Genomic DNA, 15347 nt, shown 5'->3' with positions numbered 1-15347 from the left:
CCCTCACCCAAACCAGACTTCACCTTCACAGGCGAGCTTCGGCGCCCATCAAAGCTAGGCTTCGATTTTCAGCCAAAGCCAAAAAAAGGCTTCAATCAAAAATTAATCCAGGCTTCACATCACCTTCTTCACCCAAACCAAGCTTCAATTTTCAGCTAAAAACCAAAAAAAGGAAAGAGATAACCCAATCGACACTCCATCGCTAACCCCCAAATCGGCGGACCCAAGCTTCGATTTTCAGCCGCTCGCCCAAATCGCAGCGAAATCCCCTCAATCTCCAAACCCGAAGGAAGCGGCGCTGCCTGGAGAGGCAAATCGGCGACGGCGGCAAAGCCCTAGCCCCAAATCGCAGATGCAGCCGACTGGAGAGGCGGAGCGGCAAAGCCCTAGCCCAAATCGGCGGCGAAGGCAAAGCCCTAGCCTCAAATGGAGGCTTTGGAGCGGCGCTAGGTGGAGGGAGACGGAGGCGGAGGCGGAGGCGGGTGAAGGAAGGCGAGGAGGTGGAAGAAGACGGCGCGAGTGGAAAAAATGGAGGTGTGGATCGGCGCTAGGTGGAGGGCCAGATCCTGAGAGAGCAGAGGCGAGGGAGGTCAGGGGACGGGCGGCCACCGGCGACGAGGTCGGCCGTCGGAGAAGAAGAGAGAAGGGGTGGGGCGCTGGGGGAGGGGGGTTGTTGTGTGCGTGTGTGTTTTGTGTGTGTTTTTAAATAAAGAGAGTTTAGATTTAATTAGCAAATTTTAATTAAATGAATTAATTGGATTTAACTAAAATAAATATTTCCATTTTTAGAAAGTGACCAACTTTAGTGGGACACCAAAAAAATAAATGTGGCCAACTTTAATGGGACGGATGGAGTATTAAAATGTGGGACATCCAAAAAAGGAAAGTGAGATACTAAAAGCTGGGACGGAGGGAGTATAATTTTTTGTTAACAGATGAAAATAAAAATAAGACTATAATTTTCATGAACGGAGGAAGTACTCATATTATTTATGAGGTCTATTATAATATAATTCTACTTGCAAATGACTAAAAAATATTGCGACGAGCAGTATATTATTAACGATTGATGGAATTATTCTTGTCATCGTGTGCCATTTTCCCCTTGGTCTAAGTGTAAGCCTAGTCGAGACCCAGTGGACGTGTTGCTATGTTATTGGGTGGCCCGATTAATTTTTCAGGCCGGCCCAAAATTAAATACAAATGTGTCTTGCAATTAATAAAAGCAAAAAGGAATTTATAAACGTTAGGTGACACATGTAATGCTCATTTTCATTATATGGAGTGCTAATATTCTCTTTACCAGACTTAGGAGGTGATTTGTATAATGGAATGAGGGTGGGAATGGAATGGTAATTTCTACTTTTATTCAATTTCTTTGCTTGATATATTTTCTTTGTAGAAATTATCAGTTTATTTGGAATCACCATTTCTACGTTCATGAGAATCACAATTCTTTCCACCTACCATGGTATTACTCATTATCATTCCATTCCATTCTTAATCCTTCCATCTATGAAACATGTAAATATGAAATATACATTATTATTATTAGCCCAATTGACGATGGTCGATGATTACCGTGTCGGATCTTCTGTTGTTGCTACGATATCTGTTCTTCAGCTACCCCAACAAAATGATACTACAAGTTGCGCGATCAATTCCCAAACTTTCAATCTTTTCAAATGGGGGAAATGGGGGCAATATTGTGAAATAAAAAATAGGGTTAATGTCGTGAAAAACCATGAACTTTGGTGCTATTTCCAAACTTTCCACGAACTATTTTTTTTATCCAATTTTTCATGAACTTAAACACCCGAACAATTTTTCCACAATTTTCAATAAGCCCCAATTAGAGTGCTGACATGGCACTCTTTAAGTCACCTGAAAGATGACATGTCTTCGCCGGCGACATTAAGAAACGACGTCGTCTACATTGGCATCAAACTACGTCGTTTTCTTCATTTTTTATTTCCTACATCTATTTAGGTCTACATTTGGGGAAATTAAGAAATCACTTCCCCATTTCCACGATTGAGGGTTTCAGAAGAATCTGATGAATTTCTCGCCTTCTTCATCTTATGGCGCCTCTTCTTCCATGGCTACACCTGATTCCCTCCCTGAATGTACGTGCAAACTTCGAGTGGAGATGAAAATGTCGCGAACGCACCTCAATCCTGGGCGAAGATTTCTCAGATGCTCCAACAAAGAGGTGATTGTCACGTTTTTTTTGCTTTTGAGTTTATTTCTGTTCTCTCTTCTTCCTTAAAGCAACAATCTTTGTTGTTGCAGAAACAATGTGGCTTCTTTGAGTGGGTAGATCCTGAAATAAAGCCTAGAAATCAAGATGATGATGCTGAAAAACTGAACTTCTGGATTGGAGAATGCTATCGCCTGCAAAAATATGTGGAGGAAGATATGAAGCGAATTAGATTGTTGGAGGATGAAGTGAGACTCCTCAGAATGGAGAAGGTTAAGGGCAGCAAGAACTGGAAGAAGAAGGTGTTTGTTTGTGCTTGTGTTGTTGGAGTTGTTAGTGTGGTAATTCAAGCATTTGTTGCTTAGGGTATAGGGTTGATGGTGTTTTGTTGTCATTCCTCTTGTAACAACCTTGTAATCTCATTGGCAATGGTAATGAGAAGTAAGTTTATTTTCAGAATTCTGTGCAATTATATGTGCTGAATGTTCAAGAAATGGAATAACATAACTGATTATGATATTTATACCATCAAAAACTGAGACAAAACATCTTCAACATCAACAATCCAAATTCAAATTGTCTTAATCCATCTTGAAGAAACAGAAACATGAAAAGTTTGTACATCAAAAACATCAAAAACACCAAACAACATCAAATGGACAGATGGACAGCTCATCTCCACTTCAACAATCCATCTTCAAGTGTTGGTTTGGGATTCCTGTGTAGGGCCTTGAATGGACAGCTCATCTCCTCTTGGGATTTGTTGCACATAACTCCCACTTGCAATATAAGAGTTCCCTGTTTCTTCTCCAATGTAATGGCCTATTCCTTTGCTTGCCTACAATGATGTAAACAAAGTACCATGTAAATTGTAATGTCAAATGAAAATAACATAAGAAACTTAAGGATAACACAGTTTACCTCTTGTCTCTCCATTGCAATCTCCCTTCCCCGGCCCCTACCCCTGCCACTGCCCTTGGGCCTGCCCCTGCCCCTGCCCGTTCCTCTTGATGATGCAGCCACTGTTGTCTGTGGGTTCAGGGGGTGGGCCTCTGTTGTGGTGTCTGTGGCCTCTGTTGTGGGTGCCTCAGTGGGTTCAGTTGGTTCAGTGGGTTCAGGGGGTGGGTACTTTCTTGGTCTTCCCGGCTTCCTCTTCTCACCTTCAGGCTTCTCCACTTCAGCATTCTTGCATGTCCTTGAATTATGCCCAACTTGTAAACACCTTTGGCATGTCATCATGGTGCCTGTCTTTCTCAGCCTTGAAGGGTTTTTTGGGTCTTTCTCATCCTTGTCTCTTCTCTTCTTCTTCTTTGGTCTACCCGGCATGATCCTCACCTGTGGGGGCTCAACTGGATATCCAGGAGCCTTTGGCCAAAATCTCTCACCATTGATTGGCTCAAGAGGGAATGAGTAAGCCTTCAAATATGTCTCTGTGCTCAAATACTTATGCACATATGTGGCTGGATCATCCCTCAAAAAATGGATAGCACTCACAGCATGGATACAAGGTATCCCAGTGAGCTCCCATGCCCTACAACTACATGTCCTCTCATGCAGAGACACAATAAACCTATCCCCTTTCATTGAGACCTCAAATTCCCCTCCTAGACCAGGGTGAGCAGTACAGTACCTAGCTTGTGATTTCAGTTTCTCTAGTTTTTTCCTAACAGGTGGTATTACTATGTTAGTGACAGTGTTCACATGTTGTAATTTCTTATATTGCCTCTCTCTTAGACCACTTCTGATTTCTTCTAGCATGTCGATGATGTGTTTCCCCCTAGCACTCAGAATATACCCATTAAAAGTTTCTGATACATTGTTATCTACCATATCACTAACATAACTCCTTAATTTATGGTAATGGCCCTGCACAGTGCCTCTAAGCAATTGTAAGGCATGTGCTTTGACCCTGTACAACCGTCCATTTGGAACAACTATGTTAAACCTCCTCTTAACATCATTCCTAAAATCCTCAACACACATCTGAGGTCTAACTCTGAAGACCTCAGTGTACTCTTCCCCAAGCCACTTATAACTTGCTTGCTTATTACCAATTGCAAATGCACATGTGTGATCCTTACCCAAGATCTTCACCACCAAAGACTTCTCCTTTTTCTTTATACTGGCATAAATTCTCCACTGACAAGGCTCCTCACAATAAGCCTCACACTGATCCTTGGTTACCCTTCTAAAGTGAATTGGATGACCTTTAACTATGCTCCATGATACCAGTGCTTTCTTGCACTGAAAACCATCCTCAAACCGCATGCCTAGAACAAGCTTCAAATCTGCAATATCTCCCCTTGGATCATACACAACTTTAGGTTGTTTGCTTCTAACAACTTGACCATCTGAGTCACTGCTATCAGACCTCTCTTTGTCAGAATCATCATATTCAGACAATCTTTCTTCTTCATTCTCTTTCTCTAAACCCATTTCAGCAATGACACCAATACTTTCCCTGACATTGCTTCTTGCTTGCATATACTCTTCATCTTCTGACCCTAGCTCTTTATCACCTAAAGAATCATCTGACTCTACGTCCTCTGTCTCACTAAATTGAGGAACATAATCATCATCATCTTCATCTGTTTCATGCAGCTCCTCCATCAGCACATCATGCTCAGTCTTTGGCTCAATATGCACATTCTGCTCCTTCACCACTCTGTCAGTATCCTTGCCCTTCCTTAACTCAATCTGCACATTCTGCTTTTTCACTACACTAGCAGGCTCTTCCCTATCAAACACCTTCTCTTTCCCTTTGGACTGATTTACCTTCCCCTTCCCCTTCCCCTTATTACTACTACTCTTAGTGGTTGTTATAGTCTTCGCAACTGTCTTAGTAACAGTTTCAGATTCAGTGACAGCCTTCTTGACCTTTCCCTTTTTCCCATCATCCACATAGATACTCACACATGTAATTGTAGATGTACAACATTGTATCATTTGCATTACCTGCTTATCATCACACAAATCCATAAACACTAAAGTTCTAGGAACCTTGAAAGCTAAACACCTCCAAGAAGTATACCCAAGCTGCTTGATTTCCTCCTCTAAGTCAAAATAACCAAACCTATCCTTATCTAAACCGAATTTCCCCAAAACGTCACCACCTGAGTACAATCTACTTGCACCTAAGTGGACAAACTTCCCACCATGGTGAATATACAAGCCAAATGAGTCACTGCGCAAATTGAAAAAAAGGAAATTCAATGTGATGGATGGGCAAGAAGAAGATTCAAGGAGATAGTAAATCAAAATCAAAGATTCACAGCAATAGGCAAGTAAAGACTCAATTTTTTCTCTGACCTAAGGGCGGCAAAGTACTATGGGCGACAAATTCTATACAGGGGGAAAGAGAAATACCTATCTCCCATTTCGCGAAATATCGTCGTCAATATCTCTTACTTCGTCTTCTTCTCGGCGCCTCACTCGCAATATCTCGTCGTCCCAAGGTCAAATTCTCCCATAACAGTTGCAGTCAAGATTCGACAATGGTGAATGTAAGAAAATGCGGTGAAATTAGGTTAGGGTTAATATGATTTAACCCCAGCAAAAGAAACGGCGTCGTTTGATGCGAATTCTAGCTCAAACGACGTCTTTTCATATACTTTATCAAAACGTCGTCGTTTCGACTAATGCCACGTAATGCCACGTAGGCGCCACCTAAGACCGGACAATTACCGGAGGTAAAAATTGTGGAAAAATTGTTCGGGTGTTTAAGTTCATGGAAAATTGGATAAAAAAAATAGTTCGTGAAAAGTTTGGAAATAGCACCAAAGTTCATAATTTTTCACGACATTAACCCTAAAAAATATAAGTAGAGTTATTGTTCAACTCCCCTAGATCTCCGGTGTAACAGTGTTTTTCCATTGGGCCATGACTTTTTTGCGGGTTTCACATAGTGGATAACTTGGTTATCAAATGAGCCCATTTAGCGCCCCAAACCTAGCCTTAAATAACTATTCAAACACGCCCCAAGTGAAATAGGGACTATAAATAAAATTACCCTTAATTCACCTTTGAACAGGCCTGTCCAGCCAATGTTTTCAGGAGCAGCGGAAAATAAATAAAGATATCGTGCAGATCCATAATGTTAAAGAAACAGACACTAAGAACCCATCACAGAAATGATATCATATACTGTATGTGATTTGAGTGTAAGTATGACAACATATAAAACTGAAATGGCAAACAAATTTTGGTATAGGCAAAAGAATTAGGCTGTTCTGATGATGATATGAACTCCACTATCAGTGTCCACGATATCGCTTATCTCTCCCACCTTAAGACCAAATGTCGCTTCTTCGAAAGGCTTCTGCATCTGACCCCTTCCAAATGAACCTGCGCATTGCAACAATTTCACTCACTTCAATTTCTGCTCCACTCTTTCATATACAATCATTAATAAGGGAACTAAATCTTCGCCTACATATCTCAAATCCAATATATTCAGATATCTATCAACAATTGCATTTTGTTTACTCTTCTAAACTTTGCTAAAACTTATGTTCTTTACCATTCACAGCGGGACTTTGTGAAAAGGTGTTCAACTCAGCCCGGCCCGGAACCGGAACCGTCTGGTTCCAGTTTGTACTTTCCGGAACTGTTGAACCGGCGGTTCCAAACCATGACACCTTGTGTTATTATTTTTTCTGGTCAGAAGCTGGCGGCACCAACCGTTGAACCAGCGGTTTGAATGGTTGCCCTTCCAAAACTTTGAAATTTGAACTTTTTCATCCACATTCATTTATAAATATACCCCCTAACCCCAACCCATTTTTACAAGTTTAAGTTTGTAAATACAAGTTGTAATTAACTCACTGTAATGGACTTATGTTATACACAAATCCTTTTATGTAATTGCATTATTTCATTTATTTTGATGTACATTTCGGCAAATTCAAGCCAACACTCAAAAATATAATGAAAACAATTTTAAAAAATTATATTAAGAAAAAATCACACGGTTTGAACTGGAACCGGCGGTTCATGAACCGGACCGGAACCGTCAATTTCGACTCCGAAACATCAATCGTCTACCCTATCATACTGTCCGGTTTCAGTTCCATATTCTTGGAACTGTGAACCGACGGTTCCAAGCTGGTTCAAACCGGAACCTTGAACACCTCTATAACAAAATCACTATATAGGACAAACTTTTGCTATTAAAGAAAAATGAGAAATCATAGAATATGGATGACTTTGGGCGGTTGCCTCAAGGGGCCAAGGGCACAACAAAGTCATGTGTCATGTGGCGCCATATATATATATATATATATATATATAATAAACATTAATATTTTAATAATTATATATTTAAAAAAATTATATCAAACTTCCTATAAACAATTCTCTATATTAAAGAGCCTCATTTTGCATAAATTGTATACAACTTTCAAAATTCTCTATGATCTTTAATTTTATACTCATTCCACCCACAAAAAATAGTCCTGGAAGGAAACGACACTGGTTTTAATAAAAATAATTGAGTGTATTATGAGTAAAGAAGAGGTCCACTTAAAAAGTAGTGTTAATAATGATAATTAATTGTATTGTAAGTAGATAAAGGGGCCACCATGTGATAGAAAGTTTCCAAAAATGGAAAGAGACTGATTTTTATGGACGTCCCATAATGACAAAAATGGACTATTTTTTGTTGATGGAGAGAGTATTAACTCTTTATACATTTAAATATAACTGAAATTATTATGGCCAACACAAAATTAAACATAAAACAAAAGGAAAAGTATTGAAGGTCATGTTGGCATCACTAAGGAAGTATAAATAAGATAGGGGTCGGGTTGTGTATGTGGAAGAGAGATGAATATTTTATTTGAGGGTTGAGTTGAGGGAGGTCACTGTGAATAGTCTTAGAACCTGAAAGACGGGGAAAACAAAATTAAAAATGAAATTATTATGGCTAATACAAAGGCACGAGGGAAAGCAAAAATCATAAATGAAACGATGCTTTACCAATGATGTTAAGATTTTTTGTAGAATTAGAAGCTCGGAGAAATCCCCCAACACAGAGGCTTGAATGTCATAATTTAGAAAACATGCATGAGCAAAGTGGCAATATTAAAGAAGAGAACGGAGATCTAGAAAACACAAGGGTTATAATTCCAAACAAAGACAGGGTAGGGTGGGCAGGCAATCATAAATTGGGATTAGCAAACTACAAACTTTTTCAACGAAGATGTAGATCAATAAGATCCGAAGAGCATTGAGGCACACATCAACAGAATCGGACAAGATCAAATAAAGTACAGGGTTTAATGCCATAACAGGCTATGTGTGTTTATGAATTCATGATTCCATATAGCACAATAGGAATGTTTCTACAGGTCAGCCATACAGTTGCAATATAATTTAAAATTCAACCAAAAGAAGAAGGAACACAAATGTCCAGCTTGGGGAGCAGGAAAACCAACCAAATGAAACGGTATGAAAACATCAGTAATATGGCTATTTATGTCTTACTCCCATGGATCTATCCAAGCACCACTATTGAAATGATAGCAAATAACACAAAACTGTCCAACAATCACCAAAATCAGTTCGGTAGCAGATCAAAGTGCATACTAGGGTTCAATGCTATGCCAAAATATACATTAAAGAAACTAGTAGTTGATCCACTTAAATATTGAACGATCTCGATCTTTTCATTTGTATGTTCCTTGCACTATTTGTGCTTGCACGCAATATTTCTAACAACCGTACAACACTTCAATATTGGCTGAAAAGTTAAGCTGAGAATTCAATTTGAAACAATCTTAAGGAGAGTTAACTATTGGTCGTCGCATTTCACTAAAAAGTATCATACTCTGTAGCAATGCCTATTATTGAATTTACTATTTTGTCCTTGTTTAATATGCATGCATTATGTGAATAGTAGCTTGCAAGTTCAATAGCTAATTTCAGAAACCAAGTTTTCTTTTCCATGAGTTCTTTCATTTTGTACAGCAATTTGCAACCATGTGATGGCTGGAACAGCCGTGACCAACTAAGTACTTATTCAGCTCAATATGGCCAACTTAGTATTCAGCTTAAATTCGACAACCAATTTACAAACAATTTTTTTTCAACAAAGTCTCCCATTTTGTACAAGTGTACAACTATGAACTATCTGCAACTTTATGTTTCTAAGACAGCCAAAACCAACTATGTAGCTAATAGAAGTACTTATTCAGCTCAAATTATGGCCAACTAAAGTATTCTGTTCCAACACAATATTTTAAATGCACCAACATTTCAAACCCATATATAAAAAGATAACACTTGGAGCAAAATATAATGTTGTACAACAGTACAAGTGATGCAGCTCCCAGTTTGTATAAAAATATAGAATGAGTTGCTGACTATGACAATTATTGTAGATACAGTGAAGTATAATACGAATAACAATAACTAACAACGATAATAAGACAGTATTGTATAGTCCTTCTGCACATATTATTGCCCAAACTTAATTAAACCCGTAGCCTAGTTTAAGATCATATTGATCTAAGTATCAGATATTCAAGCATAATGGGCTTCATGTGGTTCAAACTTCAAATTTCTCCCAGGAATCACCGTTGATAATATATCTATATATACATCACATGTTATGCAAAGTTATCTCATTTATTACGACTCAACGTGTAAAAAATATCCTTATTCAAACACCAAATCTGAACAATAACTACAATTAGCTTTGGTCTTCTACCTAGAGACCATACTATATGGTGGTGGAATTTTTTCCCCCATTTTTGTAGCTTAATTAATTTAATCGATAAGTAGGCATCAGTGACCTCAAAAAAACTAACTGGTAAAATTACAGGCATCTTTAATATCAAATCCGCCTAGTAATTGGCAGCTAAATCAATCTATTTCATAGGAAAACCCTAAGTAGTAACAAAGGAAAAGCGTGGGGAGGTAGGGTTCACAGAAACGGACCGAGATCGCCGCCGCGCTTGGCTGAGCTGCAGTGAGAGTGCTTGGTGGCGAGTTCCTGGAAGGAGGCGACGCCGGCGAGGATGTCGCGGCGGAGGTCCTGGAGCTGGGAGACGGCGTCGTCGCGGGTAGTGGCGGAGATGAGGGTGCCGTCGGGGTCCTTCCAGGAGGACTTGCGGCGGGAGCCCTGGTGCTTGATGAGAATGTGCGAAGCCTTGACTTTCTCCGAAGAGGACATTTTGGTCTTTTTACTGCTGCTGTGCTTGTGCTTGTGGTGGTGGTGGTGGTGGTGGTGGTGGTGGTGGTCGGCGCGATCCGCCGACGGTTTCCTCTTCCGATCGGACTCTATTTTGGCGGATTGGGAGTTTTTCTCTACGGTGTGTTGGTGTGCGCTTCTTACGATCTGGCGGTTGGAAAATGGAGTATATATTTATCCGGCCAACAACATATGGTCAAAATAGCTGCTGTAATCTCTTTCTTTTACTATTTCTTTGTGCCAAAAACCAACTTCATATGGAAATATGGAATGTCTTAGTTTTCAATATAATCTTTGTGTCTCATAGCACTCACAATGGTTACACGATAGCCCTTACACGATAGCTCTATCGTGTAAATGTGCTATCGTGTAACCATTGCGGGAGAACATTACACGAGGGCTACACGTTCTATCGTGTAGTCCATTTGTTCATTGCGTGTTTCACACGCGCCATTATCATGTAAGTTATCGTGTAAGTTATCGTGTAAGCTATCGTGTAACCCCACTGCAGCATCTTTACACCATGTGGTCCCCCATCATAAAGTAGACTATCATCTAAGCTATCATGTAACCCCATTGCGGATGCACTCATGATTACTAAAATAATATTGGGGGTTGTTTGAGAGGATAGATAAAGTCAAAGATAATATACATGTTTGGGATTAATTAGTTATCAAAATTCGTACGACACGTATGAATTTGTTGTATAAAGATATGAATTGTGAAAAATAAATTTTTGCTACATTTAAGATTTGAACTCAGGACCATCAATTCATCCAACATGATGATTAATCAATTGTAGATTTTGATGATCTAAGGGCTGAAAATATTCTTATTTTATATCTTAAAAAATGTACTTATTTTAACACTTCTCATTAGTTATTTGATAACTACGATACACATATTAATAAAAGTCTGAGATAAGACTTCGACTCGTGTAAAAATATTGTTCCTCCTAGGATAATATATCCGACTTTTCTCTTCTGTTTTGTCATCTAAACATGAACAGTAACACAAATTAAAAAAATAGGAGATAAAAGTGGGAAAACTATCCACTTTTGTGTGGTGTAAAAGTCCCGACCTTTCTCTTTCGTTTTGTCATCTAAACGTGAACAGTAACACAAATTAAAAAAATAGGAGATAAAAGTAGGAAAACTATTCACTTTTGTGTGGTGTAAAAGTTCCGTCTGCGTGCGGATTGCTGATTTGATTATATATTAGATGCCTCTTGTAATTCTAAAAAAAAATAAGAGACAAAAAAATCCTTGTACATACACGAATTTCAACTCGGATACAAATAGAATAATACACATTTTTGTTTAAATATATTTTATTTTTTATCTATCTTGTCTTATCATAATATGCCTACTAAATATGCCCTTGATATTTAAGATTTCTACTCCCTATACTTTTATCATGCATCATGATTATTAAAATAATTTAATTCATAAAATATAAGTACATTATTTTCTAGAAGAAAAAATGATTTAGTTAAAACCAAAAAATAGGTTTTTACCATGAATTACTTTGAGGTTGCCAAAAGGGCAAATGGTTTTTAATACCCACTTTTATAATACATCTATCAAATCTACCCAACTATATAAAACATCTATGAAAAATACCCACTTCATGGTGAAATACCATTCCTACCCTTATACTTAAACCTCTCTTAAATTAAAATTGGGCTTAAATGGTATATCGGCTGGAAACTTTCCTCGTGCCCGATAGGTTACTCTGTAATCTGGGTCTGGACTGTGAGACAACGCCACGTACTTTTAAGCAAAAACCGGTTTAATTAATCCTTGTTCAAATTGATCCTGCGCTTCTCAAAATGGTATCAGAGCGGGTTTTTATAGAGGAATTATGTAATCTTTAATTTATTTTATAATTAACCTATGTGGGAGGAGACTCCACTGAAAAATATGGATCCGGACGAGTGTCCGAGATGTGTACGATACAGGAATTCTCTCCAACATTTGGAGGAAGAAACCAGTCGCCTAATAGGCGATCTCACATGGAACAATCGAGCCCTCGTTACCAACCTACGACGAGGAGGAGATATCGAGCTTATTCGCGAGATTATCGCGAGTATTCAATTCTATCATGAGAACCTCATGAGATTCGCCGCAACCAGAACGGCGATAGAACGAAACAGAGACGAGGCCCATCAGTCACACGATTGATGGAACCAAAAAACAAGGCGGGAGTAGCTTATCCAAGCTACCACAAGATCGAGCCAGATTCTTCCGAGAATGTCAACCTGCGGGAGATTCAAAAGACGGTGGAGTATTACGGCAACAAGCTGTATGAGCTACCGATGGAGATGAGCAAAATATCACTCAAACAAGAGGAAATACTAACCCTCTTGCGTGATATCCAGAAAAAGAGTGGAGGAGATCGAAAGGCGAAAACCATGTTCCGGAAAAATTCGGAATCAATGGTCCAAAGACCCAACGTATCTACCTCTATTCGATGCAGCACCCAAGGAGTTGCAGCCGAAGGACATAATCCGAATCATGAAAGGCAAATATCATGAATAGCCTTGATAGAATCGGATTAGAAGATCTACAGGAGTTAGCAGAATCTTTTGCTAACCTCAATATGGTTGATCTAAAGATGAACCAAGGAGATGAGGCGCCCAAAACCGAGCCTCAAGAAGGAGAACCGTCAAAGAAGGGACCAGCTCAAGAAGATACAAGCCAGTTCCAACGGACCAAACGACGGAGGCCTCGGATGCAGGATACTCCTGTAGGAAAGGTCACCTTAGAACCAATCCATCCATATGGATTGATTCTCAACCTCGACGAAGCCAGTTTCAAAGAATGGGAGGGTCTCATCGACGAATGGGCTTCATCATTAAAAGTCGTGATTGCCACAATAGATTACGACAAAAAAGAATTTGCCAGAATCTTCGAAGCTAGCTTAGCAGGCATGACAAAACAATACTGGGATAAAATTGATGTCCCAGCAAGGGAAGAGATGTTCAGTAGCACGTCAATTTATGAAATCATTGATGTAACTACTAAACAGATAAAAATCCATTTCTTGGGAATGGGTTTTTTCGAATGATCCGCAGAGGAGAAGCGCAAGAAATATCAACAGGCACTTTACAATCTAAGATTGATGGTGCTAGAGCCAAAAGCTCTCGATGAATTTCTGCGACTGTACACCCTATATGTCCATATGGGGGTGGTTGAAGAACAGAAGGCCATGGACCTCTTTTTCCCAAAGTTTCCAAGTCCATGGAGGGAGATGCTCATCAATGAGTATGTATCACCAGGAGGATATCCACTTGATAGCGCTTCAAGGAGGATGTCTTATGTCCACAAGAAGTTGTCCGAATGGTGCCAAAAGGCGGCGGACCAGAGGAATCTCAAAAGATTGAGAAATCTCAACAAGAAATCTCCATTGATGTGCGACAACATTGATCTTCCAACAGAGATTGGTGCTGAGTTGCTGTATCAACGGAAGAGCAGAAAGAAATATAGGTACCAACCCTATGAAAGAAAGTCCAGAAGAAGTTCTTGGAAGCCAAGAACTATGTGGACTAGGCAGAAGGCGCGCTCCTACAAATCAGGCCAACGGAGCGGACCATCAAGAAACCGATTCTCAAAACAAAAGAGAATCCCGGCAAGAAAAACTTTCAGGCGTACTCAAGCCAAAACAAATGAAAGTTTTAAGGATTGCAACTGCTGGACGTGTGGTGCAAAGGGGCATATTTCCACCAATTGCCCAGACAACGAGAAAAAGATGATAAGGAGATTCGAATCCACACCAGATATCGAAGACGCCATCTACCACCAGGAATTGATACCCGTGTATCAGTTCGAAGATATATCCTCTGATGAGAGTATATACGAGCAGGAAGAAGTCTTTAGTTCTGAAGATTCGGAGATGACCGATGGATCAACCGGAGATGAGTCAGACTAAAGAAGAACACGAGGTCCACCACATCCAGAAGGAGGATCAGAATGGATTCACTAGCCATTTTCTGATTCCACAAGAAGAAGTGGTGAAAAAACTCGTGAAGAAACTTAATAGGGAAACTGGAGAGGTACAGACATACCAAGGGTTTTCCAATGGAAGATTGAATCGAGTTTTAAATAGCTTGATTCCATCCAAGAGGAAGCATCATGTATATTTTGGTGTTACAAACCGAGAAATGGCGCTTCCAATTGAGATTACAAGTAATCAGGTGGAGATCCAGCTGGTTCCAGCCGAAGACATTATGCAGGATCTTAAGAAAATGAAGCCAGAAGTCGCAAGCACGATGAAATGGATTCATATTGGAGCAATTCAGTTGGTAATCAAATCGTCCCTCTCCCCAGGGACAGACCAACCAATTGACGTCGCACTTTGCGACAAAAGGATCAGAGATGCTAGAGCATCAGTTCTTGGAGCATTCTCGGGCAATCTCTATGCCAAGAGGATTATAACCGAGTTCTACCCACAGATCGCTTATAATCTACAGGATTCATCCTTCAGCCGAGCCCTGACCCTCTATCAGGACTACAAAAAGAAGGAGCTTATGACGGGAGGAAATAGGCCATACTCACTGACTTATCAAGTCTCGTATGCCTTATCAAATTCCCATCACACGGAATTATTTCTGAGAAAAGAATTTATTGAAATTCCATAAATATTCAAGGAGGTTGCCAAGGCAGTCAATCCAAACCGAGTGGAGATTCCTCAGATCGGAGAAATCGACATCGATATTGGAGACAAGCAGGTGCTTAGTCACACCCAGAGTCTCAGATTGGGAGCACCAAGGCTATCATTCCAAGGGAATAGGCTAACTTCAGGGCCTATAACAAGAAGCTTCTCTCATTCGTATGAGAGAAGGGCGATCCAGGAAACACCAGTTCCGGACATGAGAATCAAGCTCAAATGTCCCGAAGGATGGAGACAAGTTTCCACAAGATTTGATACAACAAACAGGGAGAACAAGTTTCCTTG

General features: G+C 39.8%; 4 protein-coding genes across 4 annotated transcripts in view; 2 read left to right on the top strand and 2 right to left on the bottom strand.

The window, feature by feature from the left end:
- LOC131001633 (uncharacterized) overlaps positions 1-15347 on the top strand; it is a 465975-nt gene that overhangs the window by 391496 nt on the left and 59132 nt on the right. The gene's annotated exons all lie outside the window — the stretch shown is intronic.
- Positions 688-2567, top strand: LOC131001696 (uncharacterized). The gene is made up of 2 exons (XM_057928274.1): positions 688-2212; positions 2293-2567. Exons 1-2 carry the CDS (start codon positions 2057-2059, stop codon positions 2563-2565), a joined length of 429 nt encoding a protein of 142 aa, XP_057784257.1. The 5' UTR covers positions 688-2056; the 3' UTR covers positions 2566-2567.
- On the bottom strand, positions 2695-5577 carry LOC130998153 (uncharacterized). Its single transcript, XM_057923586.1, has 4 exons — positions 5567-5577; positions 4146-5384; positions 3122-3616; positions 2695-3038 (listed from the first exon to the last, which is right to left on the bottom strand). The coding sequence occupies exons 1-3, from the start codon at positions 5575-5577 to the stop codon at positions 3532-3534; spliced, it is 1335 nt and encodes a 444-aa protein (XP_057779569.1). The 3' UTR covers positions 2695-3038; positions 3122-3531.
- LOC131001703 (peptidyl-prolyl cis-trans isomerase Pin1) lies at positions 6313-10732 on the bottom strand. The gene is made up of 2 exons (XM_057928284.1): positions 10139-10732; positions 6313-6544 (listed from the first exon to the last, which is right to left on the bottom strand). Exons 1-2 carry the CDS (start codon positions 10371-10373, stop codon positions 6420-6422), a joined length of 360 nt encoding a protein of 119 aa, XP_057784267.1. The 5' UTR covers positions 10374-10732; the 3' UTR covers positions 6313-6419.

The sequence above is a fragment of the Salvia miltiorrhiza genome, chromosome 8 (genome assembly GCF_028751815.1).
Source record: "Salvia miltiorrhiza cultivar Shanhuang (shh) chromosome 8, IMPLAD_Smil_shh, whole genome shotgun sequence".
Lineage (NCBI taxonomy): Eukaryota > Viridiplantae > Streptophyta > Magnoliopsida > Lamiales > Lamiaceae > Salvia > Salvia miltiorrhiza.
This window is presented reverse-complemented; position numbering and strand designations above follow the sequence as displayed.